The 22,473-nt window shown below is 37.1% G+C and overlaps 1 protein-coding gene across 2 annotated transcripts in view; it reads left to right on the plus strand.

Annotated features, from left to right (window-relative positions):
* LOC122789929 (ubiquitin-like protein 3) overlaps positions 1–22,473 on the plus strand; it is a 363,360-nt gene that overhangs the window by 23,982 nt on the left and 316,905 nt on the right. For both annotated transcript variants that reach the window (XM_044057402.1, XM_044057403.1), the window contains exon 2: positions 16,119–16,227. In XM_044057402.1, the coding sequence (XP_043913337.1) occupies positions 16,119–16,227 (109 nt within the window). The remainder of the gene's footprint in view (positions 1–16,118; positions 16,228–22,473) is intronic.

A 22,473-nucleotide genomic window follows, 5' to 3' on the forward strand; every position in this document is an offset into this window, starting at 1 on the left:
CAGAATAAACAACTGTATTTAATAACCTCACTCTCTCTTCATCTTCACTTCTGTACAAAACACCTCTTTTCCCTGGGTTTAATCTTGAAACCCAAATGAAAGAAAACATGAATTGCACAATTTCTTTTTTCATATTCTGGGTAAGTATTAACCAGTTACTACACCCAGGTCAGTCCATCACACCAAACCCACAAGGCACTAACCAGGATAATCCCACCCAAACTGCCAATGCCTTTAATTCCTTATTTACTGAAACCATTCAAACTCTCGCTAGTCAGTTATCAACTCAGAACTTAACTTTATCCAAGTCTAACACTATCCCACCCCCTCCATTTCTCTTCCAACCAATCCCAACTACTTATATTCTAACCCTTCTTCGAAAACTAAAACCATGCTCTCCTTCAGCAGACCAACTACCTGCTGAATACCTACAAATAGTAGCCAGATCCGTTGCCTGTCCCATTTCCATTCTCATTAATAGAACCATCACTGAAGGAAAGATCCCAAAAAATCTGGAAGGTCTCCCATGTTATTCCCCTTCACAAGGGTGGAAATTGTACTGAATTCTCCAGTTACCGTCCCATAGCCCTACTTTCTCCCTTAGCTAAGGTAATGGAAAAATGCATCCACAAGCAATTGCTAGACCACCTAATCCAAAATAATTTACTTTCCAACTGCCAGCATGGCTTCAGACCTTCACACAGCACTACTACTGCCCTCCTTTCCTTTACTGACTGCATTAACAAAAAAACGTAACCTCAATTTGCTTTCCTCTGCACTGTTTATAGATCTTTCTAAGGCTTTTTGATATGGTTAATCACCATATACTTATAAATATCCTCAAATCCCTGTCACTAGATCCACTAGCAATGGTTCCAGTCCTATTTAGATAACAGACAATAGGCAGTACTCTGGCACAACACTTTATCAACCAACCTCCCCATTAACATTGGTGTCCCTCAAGGGTCCATACTAGGACCTCTCCTGTTTTCTATATTTATCAATGACCTTCACCTAGAAATCCCTCAACCAACATGCATACAATGTGCAGATTATTCCACACTGATATGCTCAGCCACATCTATATCTGAACTTAACTCCTTGACCCAAAAGGTGTTTAACACAGTTGAACTTTGGTTCACACAACGCTGTCTACTTCTGAACCCCCAAAAAACTAAGCTCCTCCTTTTTACCCCAACTCATAAATCTCCCCTGGTAGATTTCACAGTCACATCCATTAATGGTACTCTTATATCCCCAGATGCTACCAGCAAACTACTAGGTATCACCATAGATGACAACCTTAACTTTGACACCCATATTAACAACACTACTGTTAATAGAAAACTAGGCTCCCTCTGTAGGATAAAACACTTCCTCTCTCCTGCAGCTATAATAACTATTGCTCATACCCATCTAATCTCTCCTCTCCTCTATGTCTCACCTGTTTATACAAATCTATCCAAAACCAACCTTAATAAAATGGAAACCGCCAACAATAATATAGCCAGATTTGCTACAGGTAACCCCTTTAGAACCCACCACTGTTATAATCTAAAACAGCTAGGATGGCTGGAATTACAAAATCAGATTAAATTCCACCAACTGACCATTGTCTATAAAACCCTTCACCATTCAGCAAATACCTCTATACTATCTACCCTTATCACTCCCTACAAAAATTTGAAGACCTTGCGTTCATCCCACAAATTTCTGGTCAAGATTTGTAAATCAAACAACAGGGCTGGAAACTCTCTCTTCTCTAATACTGTTGGAAAATCCTGGAACCTTCTCCCCAGTGAACTTTCCTCACTACCCTCTTTATCACTTTTCAAAACCAAACTGAAACTTTTCCTCAAAACACACTGGTTGTGCCCCTGCACTGAACCTGACTGATCAACTAGCCCTGCTACTAGGTTCAGCTTACCCTCCTCTTCTCCCTAATCTACCCCCTTTTCTTAAGTACAACTAACGTTCTACTTTTAGATACTATTACTTACATCTTCTTGTATTTTATTAATGTAAATACCATTTGTACTTAGAAAGTGTATATAAATAGCTGCCTTCTCTTCTATATACTATGTATTTAAACTGCATAGGAATGATACTAGTCATACCTGCATATTTACGTATATATATGTCATATATATTATCAGCTGCTTTCTCCTCTATATATACTAAGTATTACAACTGCATTTGAATGACACACTTTATACTTGCACTTGTTGCTATATGTCAATAACTTCTAACCTCTTGTATTAGTCTCACTAATGTAAAAGCATTGTACCCTGTTTACATCAGTTTTGTAAATATGATTTATTATTTTGTAATTTTTTTGTTATTGTTCTCAACGGAGCTTATCTCCCTGGGCGTCTACTGAAAATGGACATGTATCCAGTTAGACTAGCCCGGTCAACAAATGTAAAATAAAAATAAATAAATATTTTACTAGGATCATGTAAATATTTAATGTGGAAAATGTATACTTTTTTCCCTTTAATACCAAATTCACTGGATAAACCTTTTTCCTGAGGAAATAAAAACACAGATGGCAACGGGAACACATTGGAAAAATAAAAATAAAAGCAAACTAAGTTTAACTCACACAAAAGAAAAAGATTGGTGTCAGGAATAAGTGCTTTCATCAAAACTTTAAAGACTTCATCAGCATTCTAAATGCTAATCTATATGTCCTCCACATTTTTCATTTCTTTTATCAAGCCTTCCCATTACATCATAACTGCATATTTTTTCCCAAATGTTGTTTATAACAGACGCATTATTCATTTATTATTTTAATTTATTTATCCTTTGTTGACTGGGTCCACTAGGCTAGTAGCCCCTTTTCAGAGGAGACCTGAAGTGGTGTTCATACTACTAGGGGAAATTTGACCAGGGCATCAGAGAACTTCCCTTACTCATCATTGTTGAGTGGGACTCATTTTGCAGGAGAACTTCCTGTATCTGTTCCAGGTACAGAGGCAGCCCAGAGAAACATAGGCAGATGGAGAGAGAAGGAGATGATGGAGTGGTGAGAGAAGTGGAGGAGAATGTGTGCACGATCCTGAGGAGATGTTTCAAAGAAATCTGTTTGATGGAGATGAGTCAGCAAATGATGGATGGATTACAGCCATCTAGTCGGAAGGGTTGCGGGATGATTTACTTCAAGAAATGGTGCAGAGTGAAATAGAAAATGAAGGAAATGTTTCCTTTGGGGACATTGTAGAAAAAATATGAAAGGAAGATGCAGAGACAATCCTGAAGATTAGTGATGAGATGAAAAAGAAAACATATGCAGAGAAAGTAAAAGAGGGCAAAAGTGAAGTAGCAGAAATGAAGGCTGAAGAAAATGAAAAACGAAAGTACGTGGTAAGGGTTAAAAGTAAAGAAGACAAAGAAATGGACAGGAATGAAGTGTGTGACAATTTAATAGCTCCTTTGGATGTAAAAGTTCATGAGGTAAGAGCATTTATTTTTATTAACAGACATTTTGTGACGTTATAGTTGAAACAATTTTTCAATGGAAAGTTTCTTGGAGAAGATGAAAAAAAGAAAGACTGTAACTCATGGAATGTTTTATGTTATAAAAGCATTTAACAGGGAAACAAAAAAAATCATGTGCAATTTTCAACAGAAGTAGAAAGAGACTTTGAAAGGACATTTGAAAACGTTATGTAAAGAAGTATTGGTTATTGTAATTTGTATAACAAAAGGGGTTTATTGACTGGTGGCTGGGATTGTAATATTGGTGTTAAAAATAGAAAGAAAAAATGTACGTATGCCAAGTATAATAAATGTAGATGGGAATAGAGCTATCATATGGGGACAACCCAAAATATGTGTGTGTGTGTGTGTGTGTGTGTGTGTGTGTGTGTGTGTGTGTGTGTGTGTGTGTGTGTGTGTGGAAAAGAATGACATTTGACAAGTAAGTGTGACAAAAGAAAATGTTATATTTGTGGGGAAGTGGGACATGATACAGAAAAATATGTATAGGAATGTTATAAATGCAACAGAATTGGGCATTTTTGAATGAACTGCAAAAATGAAAATAAGAGTAAGGAAAATGAAAGAGAAGAAATTTTAGAAGGAGTCGAAAAAGAAGAAAAAAATAAATGAAGGAGAAATGGAGGACACAGAAGAAGGTTCTGAAATAAGTGAAGAAGAAAACAAATTGGGAGGTAGTAAAAGAAAAAAAAAAGAATTATGTTGGTAAAACAGTAAAATACAGAAAAAGAAAATGTAAATAAATAGGGAAAACATGAGGGCATCACAGTGGCCCAGAGGTTAGTGTTGTCACCTCACAGCAAGAGGTTCCCCACTCAGTTGGGATACCTTCTCTGCGGAGTCTGCGCTTCCTCCTTATGTTTACGTTGGTTTTCTTTAGGTGCTCCTGTTTCCTACCACATTCCAAAGACATGCAATACATGGATTGGACACTCAAACTGGCCATAGATGTTAGTGTGTATGTGATTGTATGGTGTGGAAGAACTTTGCTGCAGGGCTAGCCACCCGGCAGTGTAAACCTTAGCTGTAGATTGTCACTGTGTAAAAATGGGAAAAGGGGTTGTGGATGGATGGAAGTACAAAATAAAAAAAAGGAAATGGATGAAAGCAAAGTATACAGCTGATGATTGGGGATTGGTATAATGGTTGTCCTTGATTCACATACACAAAGTACAGTGTTTGATTCTTACCTTCAGGAGGGAAATTGTAGGGAAATTGGCTAGGCTTAGAATGGCCAATTATGAAAGCTAGCCTAGTAATTACTATGCACTTATGAAAGAATGAATCTAAGGAAAAGGGAAAATGAACATTTTAGAGTGCTTTCTGTAAATGTGAATAGTATTAAGAATATAGTAAGAAAATATGGATTTTGGAGTGGTGTAATACATGTCCTGTAGATGTAATTATATTAGAAGAGACAGAATTTTTAACAAATGAAGGGGGAGATGATCTGGTATTTGGGAAATGAGAGATGTTCTGCAATAGCCATACTCTGTAGAAAAACTGTAAATGTATTAGATGTAACTTTAGCAAAAATGAGAAGATTAACCATTGTAGATTTAAAATGGTAAAAACAAGTATATAAAATTATAATATTACATGCTTATATTAATTGTAAAGAAAAGAAAATGATTATTTCATCAGATTTTAGTCTATGTTGTCATAAATGTAAACTGTATAATAGCAGGAAACTTTAATTGTGAGAGGAAATGTTAAAAGAAAGGAAATGATGTAAGAAAATGTTAGAAGTTAAAGATGTGGTAAGTTAAAACTTTGGGATAAAAATTCATGGACTTACACAAGGCGTATGTGTAGAACTGATGTATATTGTTTAGCTGGTTTAGTTACAGTAGAAGGGGAAGTAGTTGAAACAGGATTTCCTGATCATCTTGCAATATGGCTAGAGATACATTAAAACAAGGAATATATGGAAATAGGCAAAGGAATAAAAAGGATAAATGAGAAAACATGGAATGAAGAAGGAAAGTCATTAGTAATACACTTATGGAAATATCATATTACTGTGAGAACATTTTTATAAAGAAATTGGTCTGAATGATGAATATTTAAGGAAAATATAAAAATGTTTTTTTTTTACAGTGGCAATATGATGTCAGAAAAGTAGAGAAAAAAGAATATAAAAGTACATGTAAGGATGCATTGGAAGATTTATAACACAGTGCTGGAAAGAACTTTGTTAAAGAAAAGGAATTATATAAAATAAATCAAGAAAAAATACAAGAACTGTTATATGAGAAAAGATATTTTTTACAAGAAAAAATGGGAAGAAGTATCAAGTTACTTACACAGATTAGTAAAGGAAAATGGTAGTGTGATGAAAGAAATAAAAATGTAAAAGGAGAAATAGAAAGAACTCGTTAAAAGATTATGAATAGTGTAGTACAATACGTACAAGAAATGTTTAAAGAAAAAAGGTAGTAAGAAAACATGGAAAGTAAAAAAAGTTAACAGAAAAAGAAAATAAAGAGTTGGAAAAGGAGATTTCTTCAAGTGCACTAGATAAAGTATTAAGACAAGTAAATATATATTCAGCTGCAGGACCAGATGGAATAGGGTATGAAATGTATAAAAAATTAAGGAATTGGCAAAAAATATTTTTTAAAGATTTTGAATGAATGGTTAAATGAAGGATTTATATATAAAGAATTATGTAGTGGAATACTTAAATTCATATGGCAGAAGGAAGGTAGAAGACATTAAAAACGGTCGACCGATAGTACTAATTAGTAACGATTATAAGATTTTTATGAAAATAATACAAAAGAGATTTGAAAATAAAACAGAAAATATTATGGAAGATAGTACACATAGTATAAAGGGCAAAGATTATCAAGAATTAGTAATGATGGAGAAATTGTGGATCATATTATGAATAGAAAAGAAGTAAAAATCATAGTACTAATTAGTAATGATTATAAGATTTTTATGAAAATAATACAAAAGAGATTTGAAAATAAAATAGAAAATATTATGGAAGATAGTACACATAGTATAAAGGGCAAAGATTGTCAAGAATTAGTAATGATGGAGAAATTGTGGATCATATTATGAATAGAAAAGAAGTAAAAATCATGATAGGAGACCTTAATAAGGCATTTTATACAATTGGATATGAAATATTATGGGTAATAATGAAATAATATAATATAGGTACAAGTGAGCAAGTTAGGAAATGTATATATGTCAGTGTATAGTAATAATAAAGTAAAAATGCTTGTAAATGGCTGGTTAATAAAGTAAAAATACTTATAAATGGCTGGTTAAGGCAAGAGGTACATATGGAGAGTGGTACAAAATATAGATGCCCACTGAGTTGTATACTTCTTACATTAGTTATGAATGTGATAGTATGTGAAATAAATTACAAAATGAAGGAGGTAGTGTATATAACTCCTGACCAATTAAGAATTCCATTTCTTTTAACATATGTAGATGACATTATAATAATTGCAGAAGACAAAAAGTGGATAAAAAAAGTAATAGTTTGCACAAATGAGTGTCTAGAAATGATAGGTATGACTTTCAATAAAAAGAAAAGTAAAGGCTTAGCTGATGTAGTAAAGATATGGAGTGAAATTTCTATGTTGGATACAAAATTTGGGAATAAAGATGCAAGTAGAATTTAGTGGGAAAAACAGCAGAATAAATAAAACGTACCTGTCTTTTCTGGAGAGCATATAAATTGTAATTCAGAAAAAAGTCATAGTTGGTAAATTCAGTACTGATGGGAAGATAGTGTACTTAGTGAGTGTATTTATGTTTTCAGTAGTATATTAAAAGGGATTTTTGCACATTTTTGTTCATTTTATGAGGTGCTAGGTTAAACCCAGTTAAAAGAGGAGTTTTCTATGTAAATAAAGAGGGGGGTAGGGTTAGGGTTAATTAACCCACTGGTACATGTTGCTTCATTAGATATGTACAGCGTTAAAGTGGTTAAATGAAAAAGATAAGAGATTAATAGTGAAAGTTGTGAAAAACTGAAATGCTGCCAGCCCAGCCAGATATAATCTTGTAAATAATTCTATGTGATTTGTAAATATTAATTTAATACACAGGCTGGTTTTGCAAATGTAAAAGATAACTATATGTTATGTTTAAACTATATGTTGTACTGAGCTTCAAAAATATAACCACAGTGCACTCTGCTGGAAGAGAGCTCTTGAGTTAAGCATTTTAAGACTGTTTGATCTCAAACTCTGAGCCGTGATGTCTTTACCAGCAAATTATTTCTATTGTTTTGAGACCACAGTTAATTGCTAGATTTTACATGTATAATGTCTTTTATTGCTGTGGCTTTCTACAGGTGCACATTACAAAAAGAAATGTAAATTTTGAGTTTCTGTCAGCTTGGGAAGCTAAATCAGAACAGTTAAGTATGATGTAATCTATAAAGAGTCAGCAGTGATGTATTGTCAATGTAAGGCTTTCTCAGAGAGAGAGAGAGATAATCAGATCATTTTGGATTTTTCCTGAACCCATCAACTCACCAGTACTCTGCGTTTGCTCTGTATGTATGTAAGTTATTTAGAACATTGTTTCTGTTAGAAATAGATAGAAAATAGTAAGATTAGACTAGCTGTTTTCCATATTACGTCAGACTACTCTACACTATTATTTTAAACATTTTCCTGTGATCTTTGAACTCTTGACTAGCACTATGTTGAATTGAGGAGATTTGTCTTGTGTTTTTATTATTTATTATTAAATATTTTTAAACCTTTCAACTGTGGCTGTTTTGTGTAGAGATAATTTAAGCTCTAGAGTACATTGCATGTATATAGTGATACTGTCCAAGCCACTCCAACAAGCCTTGCTGTTCGTCATACTTACTAATTGGATAATGATAATAATGCACAGTAAAGTGGACACCCTTTGGTAAGGGCCTTATTAGTAGCTGATATTAGTGGTTGGTGGCAGTGATTTCTACCTTATAGCCTTGGCAGAGAAGGGGGCATAGCTGGAGAACCTGTGCCAGCCTTCCCCAGGAGTGTCTGTGTGTTTGTATATAACTCATATTTCTCAAAGTGTGTGTGTGCCAGCTGCTTGGGCAGGGACACGAAGCACTGGTTGGACAGAGAGGCTGCTGGAGGTATTAGCTTGACCACTAGGCCGAGACCTGTACCCTATAGCTGTGGCAGTAGGGAGTCTGGAGAGAAAGGGAGAAACCAGCCCCAGACTGACTGTGATCTCTGTGTGCTCTTAAGGGAAATTGTACTTTACTGTATGTGTACTTGTTATCCTTCCCAATGTGGACGCCCCTCACTGGTGTTAATGGTGAGGATTGAGGCTCCTTGATTACTGGGCCAGTGCACGAGTGTCACAAAAGTGTATAAAAGTATGAAATTATTTTGGGTATGGTAAACAATAGTAAAGAGAGAGGGAGTGTCTAAATGAACAAATGTTACCAAGAAAAAAAGTGTGGAAAATAAAAACTGATATTGAAAAAGACCAAAAAGTATGGTACAATCATAGGAAAATCTAACAGATGAAAAAATAAAGGTATAAAGACAAGAAGCTAATGGTGTAATCAGAAGGTAGAATGTCAAGTTATTTGTGGAGACTGGTAAGAGATAAATTGTCAGTAAAAGGAAATATACCACATAAAAAAGTGATAGAATATGTTTACATTGTTAAGAAGAAGAAACTACGGAACATGTGTTTTTATAATGTAAAAAAGTAAAATATTATGGGGAAAACCATGTAAAATTCTTTTGAAGATATAAAAGAATTAGATAACATAAACATATATGTTTAAATTGTTTACCATTAAAATGGAGAGTGAAGGTTTGGCAAAAATGGAAATGTCGAATGTCATTTGGCTGATTCCCGTTTGCCGACATCCACATCTCTGAGTGTCCTGTACAGTGAATTCCACTGTGCATTCGCAAATATGTGGTCAATGTAATGAACAGAGATCTGGTACAGTGCTGATTGGGAAATTAATCCTTTTCCTCACTGTAGTGCGATTTCAGAGTTGAAATATAAAGTTTGCAGGGGGTAGAGGGGTGCGGCACCCACAGGGGGGGGTCCATGCAAATATGTGAGTTGCAGTGTTGTACAGTACTGAACTGTATAAGTTTTTACAGCTGAAAAGCAGGCAGGTGAAGAAGGAAGTCGAATAATACTGACTTTGCATTCATCGGTATGACATTCAGTATCCTAAGCTAATTAATATGCAGGACATCGCTCATATGGATCAAACAACGGAACAGATTTTGTTCTTAATTTCAACCTTTTGATAGTAAACCATTTAAATATATATCATAATAATAGAAGTAAAGAGTTTGTTAAAAGAATAGATAGAAAATTATTTTACGTTATTTGGGTTGTATGGATTGAAAAAATAAATGAAATTATGTTTAATGGTAAATGGATTTTAGCGACAAAGTTAAGTAAAATAAGATAGTGTTTATGGAAAAAGGAGTGGGATTCTAATAGGGATGAAAGTTTAGTATGATTGTAAAGGAAATTATGAATATGTGTAAACAAATTTGTATATCTTTATGTTTGTACATTTGTAAATATTTGTAAACATGTAAATATTTTGTAAATATTAGTTCTTATCTTCCATAAGTAAAGTACACCCAGTTTCAGTAGGTGCCATGGGATCTTTTACATCCACCTGAGCTTCTACCAACTCAAGCAGATGTGGCCTTGGTGTAATGTCTCATCAGAAGGACAGCTCACTCAGGAGTGCAGCACCCCACTTATGCGCACTGCAGTGTCACTAATCGATATAAGTAGTGTGGGAATAGATCCCACAGACTTCTGTACTAATGGCAAGTGTACTGCGTGTTGCAGTACTGACACTAGTATTATTCATTGAAAAATACACATCCTCAGTTTCACTACATCACCTAAACCTTTACCTTTATCTTTATTTAATTTCAATCCCTTTCCCTTTAAACGTCCATACAAACAGACACTTCCCTCATCCATATTTTGTTCTTGGTAACTACAACTATATTGTCTGCGTATGCCAAAACTACTGGAATCACCACCTCCTTCTGCATTACATATCTAGCATCTTTCATTTTATAAGCTACTCCACTCACTATTGCATTCATTACCAATGCAAACAGTATTCCACTCATGGGACTATACCACACTTCATGCATATTTCTTTATTCGGCATGTACATTAACACACTCACTCTTATTCTGATATGCTGCCATACACACTTTCTTAATTCTGTTACCTGTTCCATACTTTTTCATAACATCCCACAAAGCATCATGTCCTATAGTATCAAATGTCTTGCTAATATCACCTACCATAAGTATTACATCCTCCCTTTTCCTTATAAAATCATCCACAGTTGCTCTCACAACCAGTAGCAATTCTTGATATCCCTTACCTTTTTTACCATCCATACTTTCTTTCATAATGCTCCTCATCCTTCCGTATATTCTCCTGTCTATTACTCCCCATAAAAATGTATAATCTGTGTTGTTTAGAATGATGGATATCCAATTTTTTATTTCATTCTTCCCATCTTTCTCCTATATAAATTATATTATCCCACTACATAACTCTTCATTACTAAAACAGTACTTCAACCATTCACTCAGTATATTTACAAAAATACTCTCTTTGCAGTCCAGTAATTTCTTGTACATTCCATACCATATACCATCTGAGCCTGGTACTGCATCAGAATTGACTTTCTTAAGAACTTTATCCAAATCAGTTTTAGTATTTTTTTTAATTATTCCTTAGCTTTTCTGAAAATTTCTTTATTTTCCATCCTTATGCATATTTTCCTCATTCTGTACTACAGTGCTTATAATTTGCTCGTGTTCTTTTTACCTCTCCTTTTACATTTTTCATTTCTCTCATTATGCTAATGTCCTCCTTTATTATTTTATCCAACTATGTAGACTCCTTCTCCCTTGTAAATAATATCTCTACCTAGACATTAACTCCGTAATAGTTTGTTCCTTTTACATCTTTTCCTACATCGTAATACTCTCTTGTGTTATTGTCTAAAATATCTAATAAATTTCTCTGAATTTTCCCATACTTCATGTTTACTTCCTTTCATACATCATCCTGCCACTGAAAGACACTTTTTATATCTTTTTTAAATTCAGTCCGCCACTCAGACCAGTTTTTATTGAAGTCCTTCATGGCTGTATGATCCTGACATAACTGCAATACTTCCCACTCTCCAGTTTCTGTCTGTAACTACTTATTTATTCTTAGTATTCCCTTTCTTATTTTAATCTGCTCTCTTCCTTCCATCTGTATTGCTGAATGGTCTGAAAAATTCATCACAACTCTATCACCATCTTCTAGTCCCAAGCCTTCCCGATAATACAAAATAATCAGTTTTCAGATCAAAGTGTCCCCTTCTATAAGTACATTGACTTTTGTTCCACACATTTAAATTACCACATTTTATCACTTCCTGTATTTTTTTACATATTCTCCCTTTCTTTTTACGTCTCCCCCTTAAATCTCAGTTATAGTCTCTTGCAGTTATACTTTTCATGTTAACTACTACATAGTCTAATATTTGATGAAACAGCTTTCCACTGGCTAGAATGTCAAAAAAATTCTTAGTGTCAGTCCCTTCTTGTGACATCTCTTCCTGCATGCAAACTCTCTCCTCTGTATTCCCCTCCATGTATGTTTTTTTCTTTCTCTACAATTTCCTCTTCACCTAGTTGACCCTCTCACTCAACCTTTTGTTGTCTTTCTTTATGTATGTTTTCTTCCCCTTCTTCTTCTTTTTCATTATTTACTGTTTGCTCTCGACAACCCATCCAAAAGTGTCTTTTTTTCACAACCTGCATTCTATTACACGGCTTCTTGCTGTATATCCTTAATCTGCACACTGGGTTATATCATATCTTGAAGAAAACTTTTATTGTTATATCATATCTTGTTAGAATCATTAATTAAATGAGAAGAGTCCCCAAAGAAAGAAAAAAATTATTTAGGCTAGCCAGCATATAATGTTGCTCCTCTATGACCAGCCACACAAATAACAGCAAGTGTTTCACCATATTTTTTGACATTTCAAAACAGCCTCCAATGTGTACACTCCATGACATAAATTTCTGTATCTCTAACTTTCACAGTGTTATCAACAGTTTCATACAAATCTTGTGTGCATTTTTAACATCTTCCAGTTTAGTAGTTCTAAAGTGCAAAGTAACTTTTTTAGCATTAACGTTACTGTCAGAAAGCAGATAATTATTCCATGGATAAATGTCCTTTTTGTTACATAGTTCCAGAAATTTCATCATCAGTTCCTCCGTTTCAAATGCTATGTCACAGAAGTCTCTGTTCCTGTTGGTATAAAAGAACACATTTCTTGAGCTTTAAATCTCAGAACATTTACCAAATTGTCCCACACATAATATCTGTTACAGTTATTTTTGTGTTCTTATTCTTACAGTTGTTCACTTCTTTTTAAAATCAGTTTTACTTAAAAGTTTGTTGCTGCACTCCTTTTTTTACCTGTTGTTGCTGCTGCATAAGTTAACTACTGTATTCTCTGCTGCCATAAAACCTGACTCTTTTTTTTTTCAATTTGTTGGGGTATTCTCTTTTACTTTCTGTCACTTCTGTATAAGTTTTAACTGCTGAATGTTCTGCTGCCACATCACCTGGTTCCTTCTCCACATAACTTTTTCACAAGTGCTAAGGATGGTAATCTGCCATCTCACCCCATGAAACAGCAGAACTGTCATCAGGATCATCTTGCTCAATTATTTTCAACAGAATGACACATGCAAGACCTCCTAACATCATTTTGTTTATCCGCACCACTCCAATGGACTCACTCACTTCATTCTCCATTGAGACAGCTAAATGCTGCTTGTTTGTATCATCCACCCACAGTAATCTTTATTTATATTCTCATACTCTGTACCAGATTTTCCATCTCCAGACTCTCTATAGGTTTTCAGTGCTCCATGCTGTTGCTTCTGTTAGGCCTCCTCATTGCTGCTGTAGGAGCCCTCTGTCTTCAACTAGCAGCTTCAAAAAGTAGAGAAAGTTCCCCAGTGCCCTGGCCAAATTTTCCTTAGTAGTATAAATACCACGTCGGTTCTCCCTTGAAAAGCGGCTGCTAGTCTAGTTGGACTAACTCAGTCAACAAAGGATGGACAGATAGATAGATAGATAGATAGATAGATAGATAGATAGATAAAATAAAAATTACCCACCCCAGCATACTGTTCTGAGGATGCAGAGAAACAGGTACTGCATATAATCCCTATGTTGCCACATTAGCAAGAAGACACTGGAATGCCATAAGGTGTTTACCTTACAGACACAAGATGCAGGATTTGATTCTCACATTAGGTAATTGGCTAGGCTTGAAGTGGTCTAAATGGGCAGTTAGCCTAGTGCTTATCTGTGAACCTATGAACCCTAGTCAACCAAGTTCTGAGGTCCACAGTGATTTATATGAGGCCTCCGTCACTAACAGTGGGGATCACAGCAGTCCTAACTTCTCATCTGAATATCCTCTTCAGGAGATAGTGGGAGCAGGTGGTTCTTCCATATTTAGGCATGAAGAAGGGTCTTAAAGGACAGTTAAGGGATATCATAACAAGGGGATAAAAGTCCCCTGCCCAGATTCGAGATCATAAGAGGATAAAAGTCCCCTGCCCAGATTCCAACCTTGACCTTGCCAGAAGTTGCATCCTTTCAGAGATCACTGAAGGCAAAAGGTACAAAAGAGACATCTAAGAGTTCCTGCCAGAGCAAGAAAGCTTAAGATCTTGTTCCAGATTCCTTTTAGTGCTCAGGAAAATCAAATAATTCAGGTGTGGTCTACATCTCAGTGGCCTAAACAGTTTATTCCCTGGGAATGTTTTTGACATGGTCTGCTGCTGTCTATCCAATCTTGCTTATCCTAAGTAGACTAAATAAGTTTTTTTGATTTCCAGGTTGTGCCTACCTTCTCTTAAAGATAGCCAAGTAGTTAAAGAGGTTTCTACATTTACATTTCAGAGCTAGTCACTACTAATTTAATTTTGAAATCTTCCGTTTGCCTTACTTTATCTCCTAATGTGTTCTCTATATGCATGTAGATTGTTGCAACCCCTCTCAGACTTCAGGGATCCGAGACTTTCCCTTACCTGGATGACTTTTTTTTTTTGCTGTACTCACTCAGTGTACTCTGGATAAATAGGAGCAGTTATCTGCTCCAGCTGTTCTCATCCCTCTGATTGAGAGTGAATACCACAAAATTCCATTAGCTTCTTTTTTAGTTGCTCAGATTCATAGGCTGCTGTATGCACTATTTATAATGCATTTTTGCCCCATGACAGGGTCTTGTTTGTGAATTAAAATTGTTACATTTCATGGCTGTGTGGTGTAGAGGGATGGAGCTAGGACTGAGCTAGGCAACTAGGGTTCATTTAAAATCCCAGCAGTGGTAGAGCCACACAGGGACAGGGGAGGAAAGAAAGGGTATGGCCAGCTTGATGCTGTCCTGGGGAGGAGAGGAGGATGTGCATGCCAGGGGAGCACATGGGTATAGTATGATTTCTTTGGTGGACATTGGGGAATGAATCCACTGTGCTTAGAGGTTGATGGGTGGATGGATGGTGGCATGTACTACTCTTGCAAAAGCAAGGAACAGTCCAGCAGTGATACTTGTTTTCAAGCAAGGTTATGTTGCAATTAGAGTGGCTATCCAGAAGAATTAGGTTGGAACTATGTTCCAGAGGTTACCAAAGAACATCTTAACAGATGCTGAAGTTTTGCAAGTATGATAATAATAGATCTGTAAGAGGGGGGTCTGTCTTCAGTATTATATCATCCCTCTGTCTCCTATCTTTTACCTTATTGCCTTTATCTTCTCTTCTGCTCTCCTGTGTTTTTCTTCTGATGTTCTCACCTGTCTTGCTAAACTTCATGACTGAAGGGAGAGGAGATTGTGACGCATGATGTGAAAAGGGATAATATCTGTTGCATGATGGGAGGTGGGAGGATAATTGACTGCCTGGGAAAGTTTTATGTACTAAGTGATCCCAGAGCTCATGGAATAGATCCTAGAGGTTACTAAAGATGGACCCTTTTCTTACAGATCTACAGTTATGCTACGTAAGTTGTTTTTTAATGTTTTGTCTGACGTGACTATCCATACATGCTCAGCTTCTTCAGAAGTATCTTGACATCACCTAAGTCGATCTGACAGTTGAGTTGTTGAAATGGTAATGTCACAGTAAAAGTGATTCCTTTTGGTTTCTTGTTACTTCTGGAATTAAACTGGCAGTGTTCAGGTCTGTGATCCTTTTGCATCTTCACTGACGCCCTATTTATATTTGTATGTTTGAAATCTCATACTTTGTGATACCTTTGGAATGTTGTCTGACCCTGTGCTGATTCTTTCTGTTTCCAGATTTAAAGTAATGCCATTTGCAGTATTAGTGCCCTTAAAGTAAACTGAAGCCCCTTTCTTTAATGATAGATCTAGAAAGCTATGCATTTTTGCTGTAAAAGAATCTGACTCACTCTTGGATATTACTTTTTTCCTTTAGAAGTATATCAGATGGTACTTGGATTTCTATTGTTGCAGACTGTATTTTTATTGTATTAATTTCTTTCTTTCTTTTTCTGCTCCCCAGATAAGTCTACGACTGATTTTGGTCAGTGGTAAAACACAAGAGTTTGACTTCTCTCCAGATGATTCTGCATCTGACATTGCTAAACACGTGTATGAAAACTGGCCCATGAGTAAGGAAACAGCTTTTTCTTTAACAGCTGTATAGTGGCATTGATACTCCTTTTTGCTGTTGTATACTATCTAAGACCATTAGTATAATGAGAAAAATGCCTCTTGACATATATTCCCTCTTGTGTTGATGTTTTGTATTAATTAGTTATACTGTCTTATGTAAGTAATGGAAGAAAAACTAGAATTAAGCATGCTAATTATTACAAAACAAAATATATACATTTTTTTCCCATTTTTGTTTGTGCGTTTGTGAGCAAAGTAGGGGTTGAATAGTCTTGAGAATACCTTACATCCAGAAACGTGTGTGTGAGTCTGTGTATAGTACACTGTATAGGTATATGTGTAGTTACACATGTTCAGTAGCGAATATTGCATAGAGAGATACAAATGGATACCGTATGGCAGGGAAGAAAAGATATAGTACTTTTTGTACTTGTAGTCTAAAGGAGGTAGTTGTATTTACAAGCACAACAATGAAGAGTTAAGCAGATCTCAGTAAATATACAATATTGGATTATTTTGGTGAGCTTTATAAAGACAACGCAGCTGTGTGTTGACATTGTTTCATCATAAATGTGTAACAGCTTATTACAGTGTGCTATTATAAAGCAAGTGTTGGGTGGGCAGTACAAAATTAGAATTTTCCAAAAATATTCTTCTAGATTACAGTTAATCAGATGATTAGTCAGCGTACGTCAGTTTGATTCACGTTGCATCTGAACAAATAAACTGCATCTGAACAATAACAGAAAAAAAAACAGCAGGAAGAACAGGTATGTACAGGTAGTTACTATCCTAGCATAATTTGTTATGCAGTCACCCATTTTAATCCCTTCCCTTAAGAGCACTTGGATGCTATGTGCTACTAGCTCCTCTCTGCCTTATCCTTCCTAACCTTTGTCCCCGCTTAACCTCTCCATCATCTGTTCCTTTCTTGCTCAGCTGATGTCCTGCCTGAAATCACTGTTGCAGTATTCCTTACAAGTGGGTTGTCACTGATGATGTCCTGTTGGGCTACCAAACCTTTACTGTTGTATGCCTGATGTATGACCTCTGCTCATATGCATTGGGGTATAAAGATGGATGTATGAGCATGGACCCTCAGACTAACTTGCTGCCAGCCCAAATGCAGGTTGTGCATCTGTAGGACTGTTCGCTGTTTGGTCATTGGTACTTTTGCTTTGTTTGTTTCATCAAGATAAGTGACCTGTTGGGGAACTTTATTTTTTACCTTATGTTTTATTGTTTGAAAGTTTTAGATGTTAGCTAGGAGGAGCAAGTGTGAGTACAGTAGGCAGATTCCTTACAAGGACTTGCATGCCAAGTGTCTTGTTTGCCTAGGCTCAGAACAGTATCATAAAAACTGCTCTGTCAGTTGTTCATTCCAAAAATCCTTAGATCTAGGCTGTCTGCTCTTATCACTTTCCTCGAGACCCAGCATCTTAAACTGCTGTCCCAGTCCACACTGGCTGACTCCACATCCTAGGATATCTCTCTTCTGTTGAAGAAAAAGCTTAAGAGGCCCTGAGTGGATCAGCAGTCCAACGTTTCTGACTCTGACACACCAGCTGAGGTTATAGAACCCATGTTTGTCAGATTTTGCTTAGCTGCCTGCTACTGAGACCCTGTTGGAAGCCAGTATGGCTCCTGAGGCTTTACAAACTGCGAGTGCATCTGAGGAACCACGTCTGTCTAGTTCAGAAGGGCTGCATGTAGTCCCTCAAATTATAATTAGGGAAGTGATCCCAGGTTGCCTAGTAGAGGTCAGACAGGGTTCCAAACCTCATCCAGGCAGGTGTCATACCCAGGGAGAAAAAAAAAAAAACAGAAGACTAAGCATTTACCCCAGGAAAATCCACCCTGGTTTCCTCCTGTTTGCATTAGGAGCAGGACAAGGATTCAGACCATTCTCTGGATTATTCCTCACAGATGCATTTCCCTGGACAAGTCCCCTCTGACAAAGGGGACTGCCTTTCACGTGATACACTTATTGAGGAAGTTTCCTTTGGGGGGACTAAACAGAACATGATGAAACACTTTGATTAGCAGTCTTCTCAGATGCCTGATGTCCAGAAGAGGTATTACTCTCTTTTGGAGATGGGTATCCCTGCCCCTTTTCTGGTCCCTCTTGTCCTTGAGGCTTTCCTGGATGCTTTTCAGTCCGCCTGTTCTGCTCCTAACTCTGAACCTCCAGCATCCAAAGGACTAGCTAGGTTTTACAAGGTCCCTTATGACCTAAAATGTATTTATTTATTTATTGCATTTGTTTACTAGGAGAGTCCACTGGGCCTAAAAGAGCCCATTTTCAGTGAAGGCCCTGGGAGAAAAGCTCCGACAAGAACACAGATACAGAAAATATTAAACATTAATGGGTACAAAAATAGATACAGTGTTAAACATAGTGATTACTGTAATATATACACAATATATACATAAAAGCAGGAATTTTGTTGGTTGCCAGATGAATTCAATCAGGCAGGTATAAACAGGGACATATTAATCAGCATTATTGTACCAGTATCAAAAAGTGATAATTATTATGGAGAAAATAGCAGTAGCAAAAAGCATAGGAGTTTAGTTATCATATAAGGCGAAGGAGGGGGTTAGGTTATAGAGCAGGTAACATAGCCAGGAAATGTTGAGATGATTTTTCAGTATTTGTTTGAAGTTGGTGGTGTTGCCTGTGTTTCTTATAGAAGGTGGAAGTGAGTTCCATAAGCTGGCGATGGTGAAGGAATAGAGGAGATGACCAGCAGGTGAGGTGGACTTGTCTACTTTTAGAAGTAGATGATTTTCAGATCTTACTTGCCTACTGGGTTGGTATTAGGCAAGTAGTGTCCAGAAAGCAGGACAGTCTGTGGGTTTGTAGATTATTTTCTGTGCTGTAGGTAGTTGGGTGAATGAGAGATGGTGGGGGAGTTCCAGCCAGCCTAATTGTTTCATCGAGTTACAGTGGTGGGATGAGAATTTGGCCGTGGTGGAAAATTTGGCTATTCTGTTGTAACACATTTCAAGTTTGTATTTTACAGAATTTTAGACATTAGTGAGGAGAGGGGCGCCGTAAAGGAAAGAGGGTAATAAAAAGGTGGTTCCAAGGGTTTGTCTAGTAGAGAGGCTAAGAAAATGTTGGTGCCTGTAGGGCATACCAAGCTTTTGGTGTGTTTTTTTGATGTTATTGTTTATGTGTAGGTCAAAGTTAAGGTTTTCATCTATAATAATGTTTAGTAGTTAAGTGTGTGGAGCAACTTCTGTAGTGGTATTGTCTTGGGCTTGTATAGTGAACGTTTTTTATCTAGGGGAGTGTTTTTTTTTAAAGGTAAAAATAACTAGTTTCATTTTTTTTTTCAGATTAAGGTCAAGATGATTGTTATAGCTGTATAGAAACATCTGTGTATATATCTATATAAAAACCCAGTTGCAGACCCTTCTTCAGTTTCTCTCTTTCAGATAAGCCCTCTAAGCTGCTGCCCAGGGCTAATACCATACCTACAGACAAAGACAGTATGGCTAAGATAACTGTGGAAAGAAGGTTTACACTTCTGCCACCCTTGCTTTTAGGGCAATTAATTACCGCACTCAAATGACAAAGTATTTGGTCTCTGTTCTGGCCTCATTGAATAAAGTTGTCTGAGATCCTCCTACTGCCAACTTTAAGCAGCAGATGCAGAGGTTACTTTTGCAAGCCACTCAGATTGCCAGGCACAGCATTAGGTGCAGTTAAGATGCTGTAGATGATTCTGCAAGGACAGCTGTCACTGAAGCTGTTATCCACAGATATGCATGGCTCTGCAATCAACCTATTCCTGAGGATTTCAGATCTAAAATTCTAGATTCACCTTTGAACAAAGACTTACTGTTTGGTTGTCAGGTGGCCAATCATTTTAAAACTCTCCAAGACCAAGGTAAGACCATGAAAGACTGCCGACAGAGACATCTCTCCTCCATTCCTAGATACCGTAGGAAATACCCAGTTAAATCTACTTCCTTCATTAGAAGGGACGTTAGGCCTGTTCAAGCAACGAAAATACCTTAGGAAACAATGCTCTGAAAAATCACAAAGGGAAATTCCAGCTGGGAGGCCTCCCTTTGGTGGCAGACGTTTATGACTACCTCTGCATACCCCTTCACCACTCCCTAACCTCACTTCCCCTGTTTCCCAAAGACTACCTTTCTCCCTGGCCAGGTGAGAAAATATTACCAGTGATAAACGGGTCCTCTTCATCATCAGAGGTGGCTATTCCACGTCTGAGAGGCTTGCCTCCTCCTCATCCACAAACCCAATTTCTCTTCTGACCCCGTCATCAAGACCTCTTGAATCAGGGGACCATTGAGCAAGTCCCAAAATAATTCAGTGGAAAAGGGTTTTATCCAAGGGTATTTGCTATACCAAGAAAGGAAGGGAAGTGAAGACCCATTCTAGACATTTCTACCCTGAACACATATCTGACTGCGCCCTCTTTCAGAATGTTGTCCATTTAGAAGCTTCTTCCTTTCAGTCTACCACAGGCTTTCTTAGTGTGATTAGATCTGAAGGATGCTTACCTTCACATTCCTGTCTGTCCTTCCTGCAGGAGATTCCTCGGGGTTTTTTTTTTTTTTTTTTTTGGCACCTCACATTTTCATTTTAATGCTCTGCTTTTTGGTTTTTCCACAGCACCAAGCATGTACACAAATTGCAAATAAGAAAGAAGAGGAAAAGCAATGCCCAAAGAAAAAAACAAAAGCAAAATTGCCAAAATAACCAAAAAGTCCAAAGGCACTGCTGAGTACCAAAACCAGGAGATGCAGAAAGTGGTAGAATCACAAGAACTTTATTAAGCAAACTAAAAAAAAAAAAAAACCTGAGGAATCTCTCCTGCAGGAAGGATGGATAGGGATAGAAGGTAGGCATCCTTCAGATCTAATGACACTAAGAAAGCCTGTGGTAGACTGAACGGAAGAAGCTTCTAAAGGGAGAGCATTCACCTTAATCTCCATGGGTTCACTCAACTCATTCAATCCCCTACCCGAATCAACAAAAACCCTAACAATCATACCTTACTTGACTGGATCCTAGTCAACAAAGCTCCTCACTCTTACCTAGCAGGCTGCTTACCAGACAGTCTTAGTGACCACTCCCCCACTTTCCTAATTCAACACCACATAAACAGTCTGAAGCCCATTATCCACAGGCAAATAAGGAACAAGTCCAACTTCAACCCCAACTCCTTTATCTCATCCCTACAAAAAATGAACTGGTCACCACTAAAATACCTCAACCTAGATGAGGCTGTCCATTTCTTCAACAGCACCTTCCTCTCCATCCTAAACACCCATGCTCCTGTAAGAAATGCTAAAGTCAGATCCAGGTGTGCCTTGTGATTACAAAAGACCACCAGAACCGTAATGAAATCCAGAGATAAGGCCTGGGAGCACTGGCGACTAACAAAAAATAACTCAGATAGGCAGTCATTCCTTGAACTGTGCAATAAAGCCAAAAAGCAAATAACATTAGACAAATCCCTCTACTATAAATCCACCCTAAACTCTAACAACCACAACCCTAAGCAATTCTGGTCCACTATTAACCTATCCTCCACCCAGGGAAGGTTGATACCCCCCAGCCGTCCACCCCCCCCTCCTCCAGCAGTATTGCTGAATCCTTCAACAAACACTTCACTGAAACTATAACATCTCTAAACAAACAACACTTCCCTACAACAGCTCCCAACTCCTAACCCTAAGCCCCCCACTCCTCTTTTCTTCACCTCAGTACCTACCTCCAACATAAAAAGACTATTGTCAAAACTTAAACCCACCAAACTTGCAGCTGACAACCTCCCCTCTGAATACTTGAAAATTTCAGCTGATACACTAGCCTACCCAATTTCAGTTCTAATCAACCGTTCCATAACAGAAGGCTATGTTCCTCGATATGAAAAATATCCCACATCATTCCCCTCCACAAAGGCACCCCCTCCACCGACCTCTCCAGTTACATACCCATTGCTATCCTCTCCCCTCTCTCCAAGATACTTGAAAAATGTATCAACACCCAGATCTCCAACTACCTCCTAGCTTATAATCTCCTCTCCAAAACCCAACATGGTTTCAGGCCATATCACAGCACTACCTCCAGTTTGCTGTCCTTCACCAACACTATGCTTCATCACAAAAACAATGGCCTCTTCTCTACTGCCATATTTCTAGATCTCTCACAGGCCTTTGACATGGTATCTCATGAGCTACTACTCTCTACTCTTCCC

Source organism: Protopterus annectens, chromosome 15.part0 (genome assembly GCF_019279795.1).
Source record: "Protopterus annectens isolate FY-2018-M chromosome 15.part0, PAN1.0, whole genome shotgun sequence".
NCBI classification, from domain to species: Eukaryota; Metazoa; Chordata; order Ceratodontiformes; family Protopteridae; genus Protopterus; species Protopterus annectens.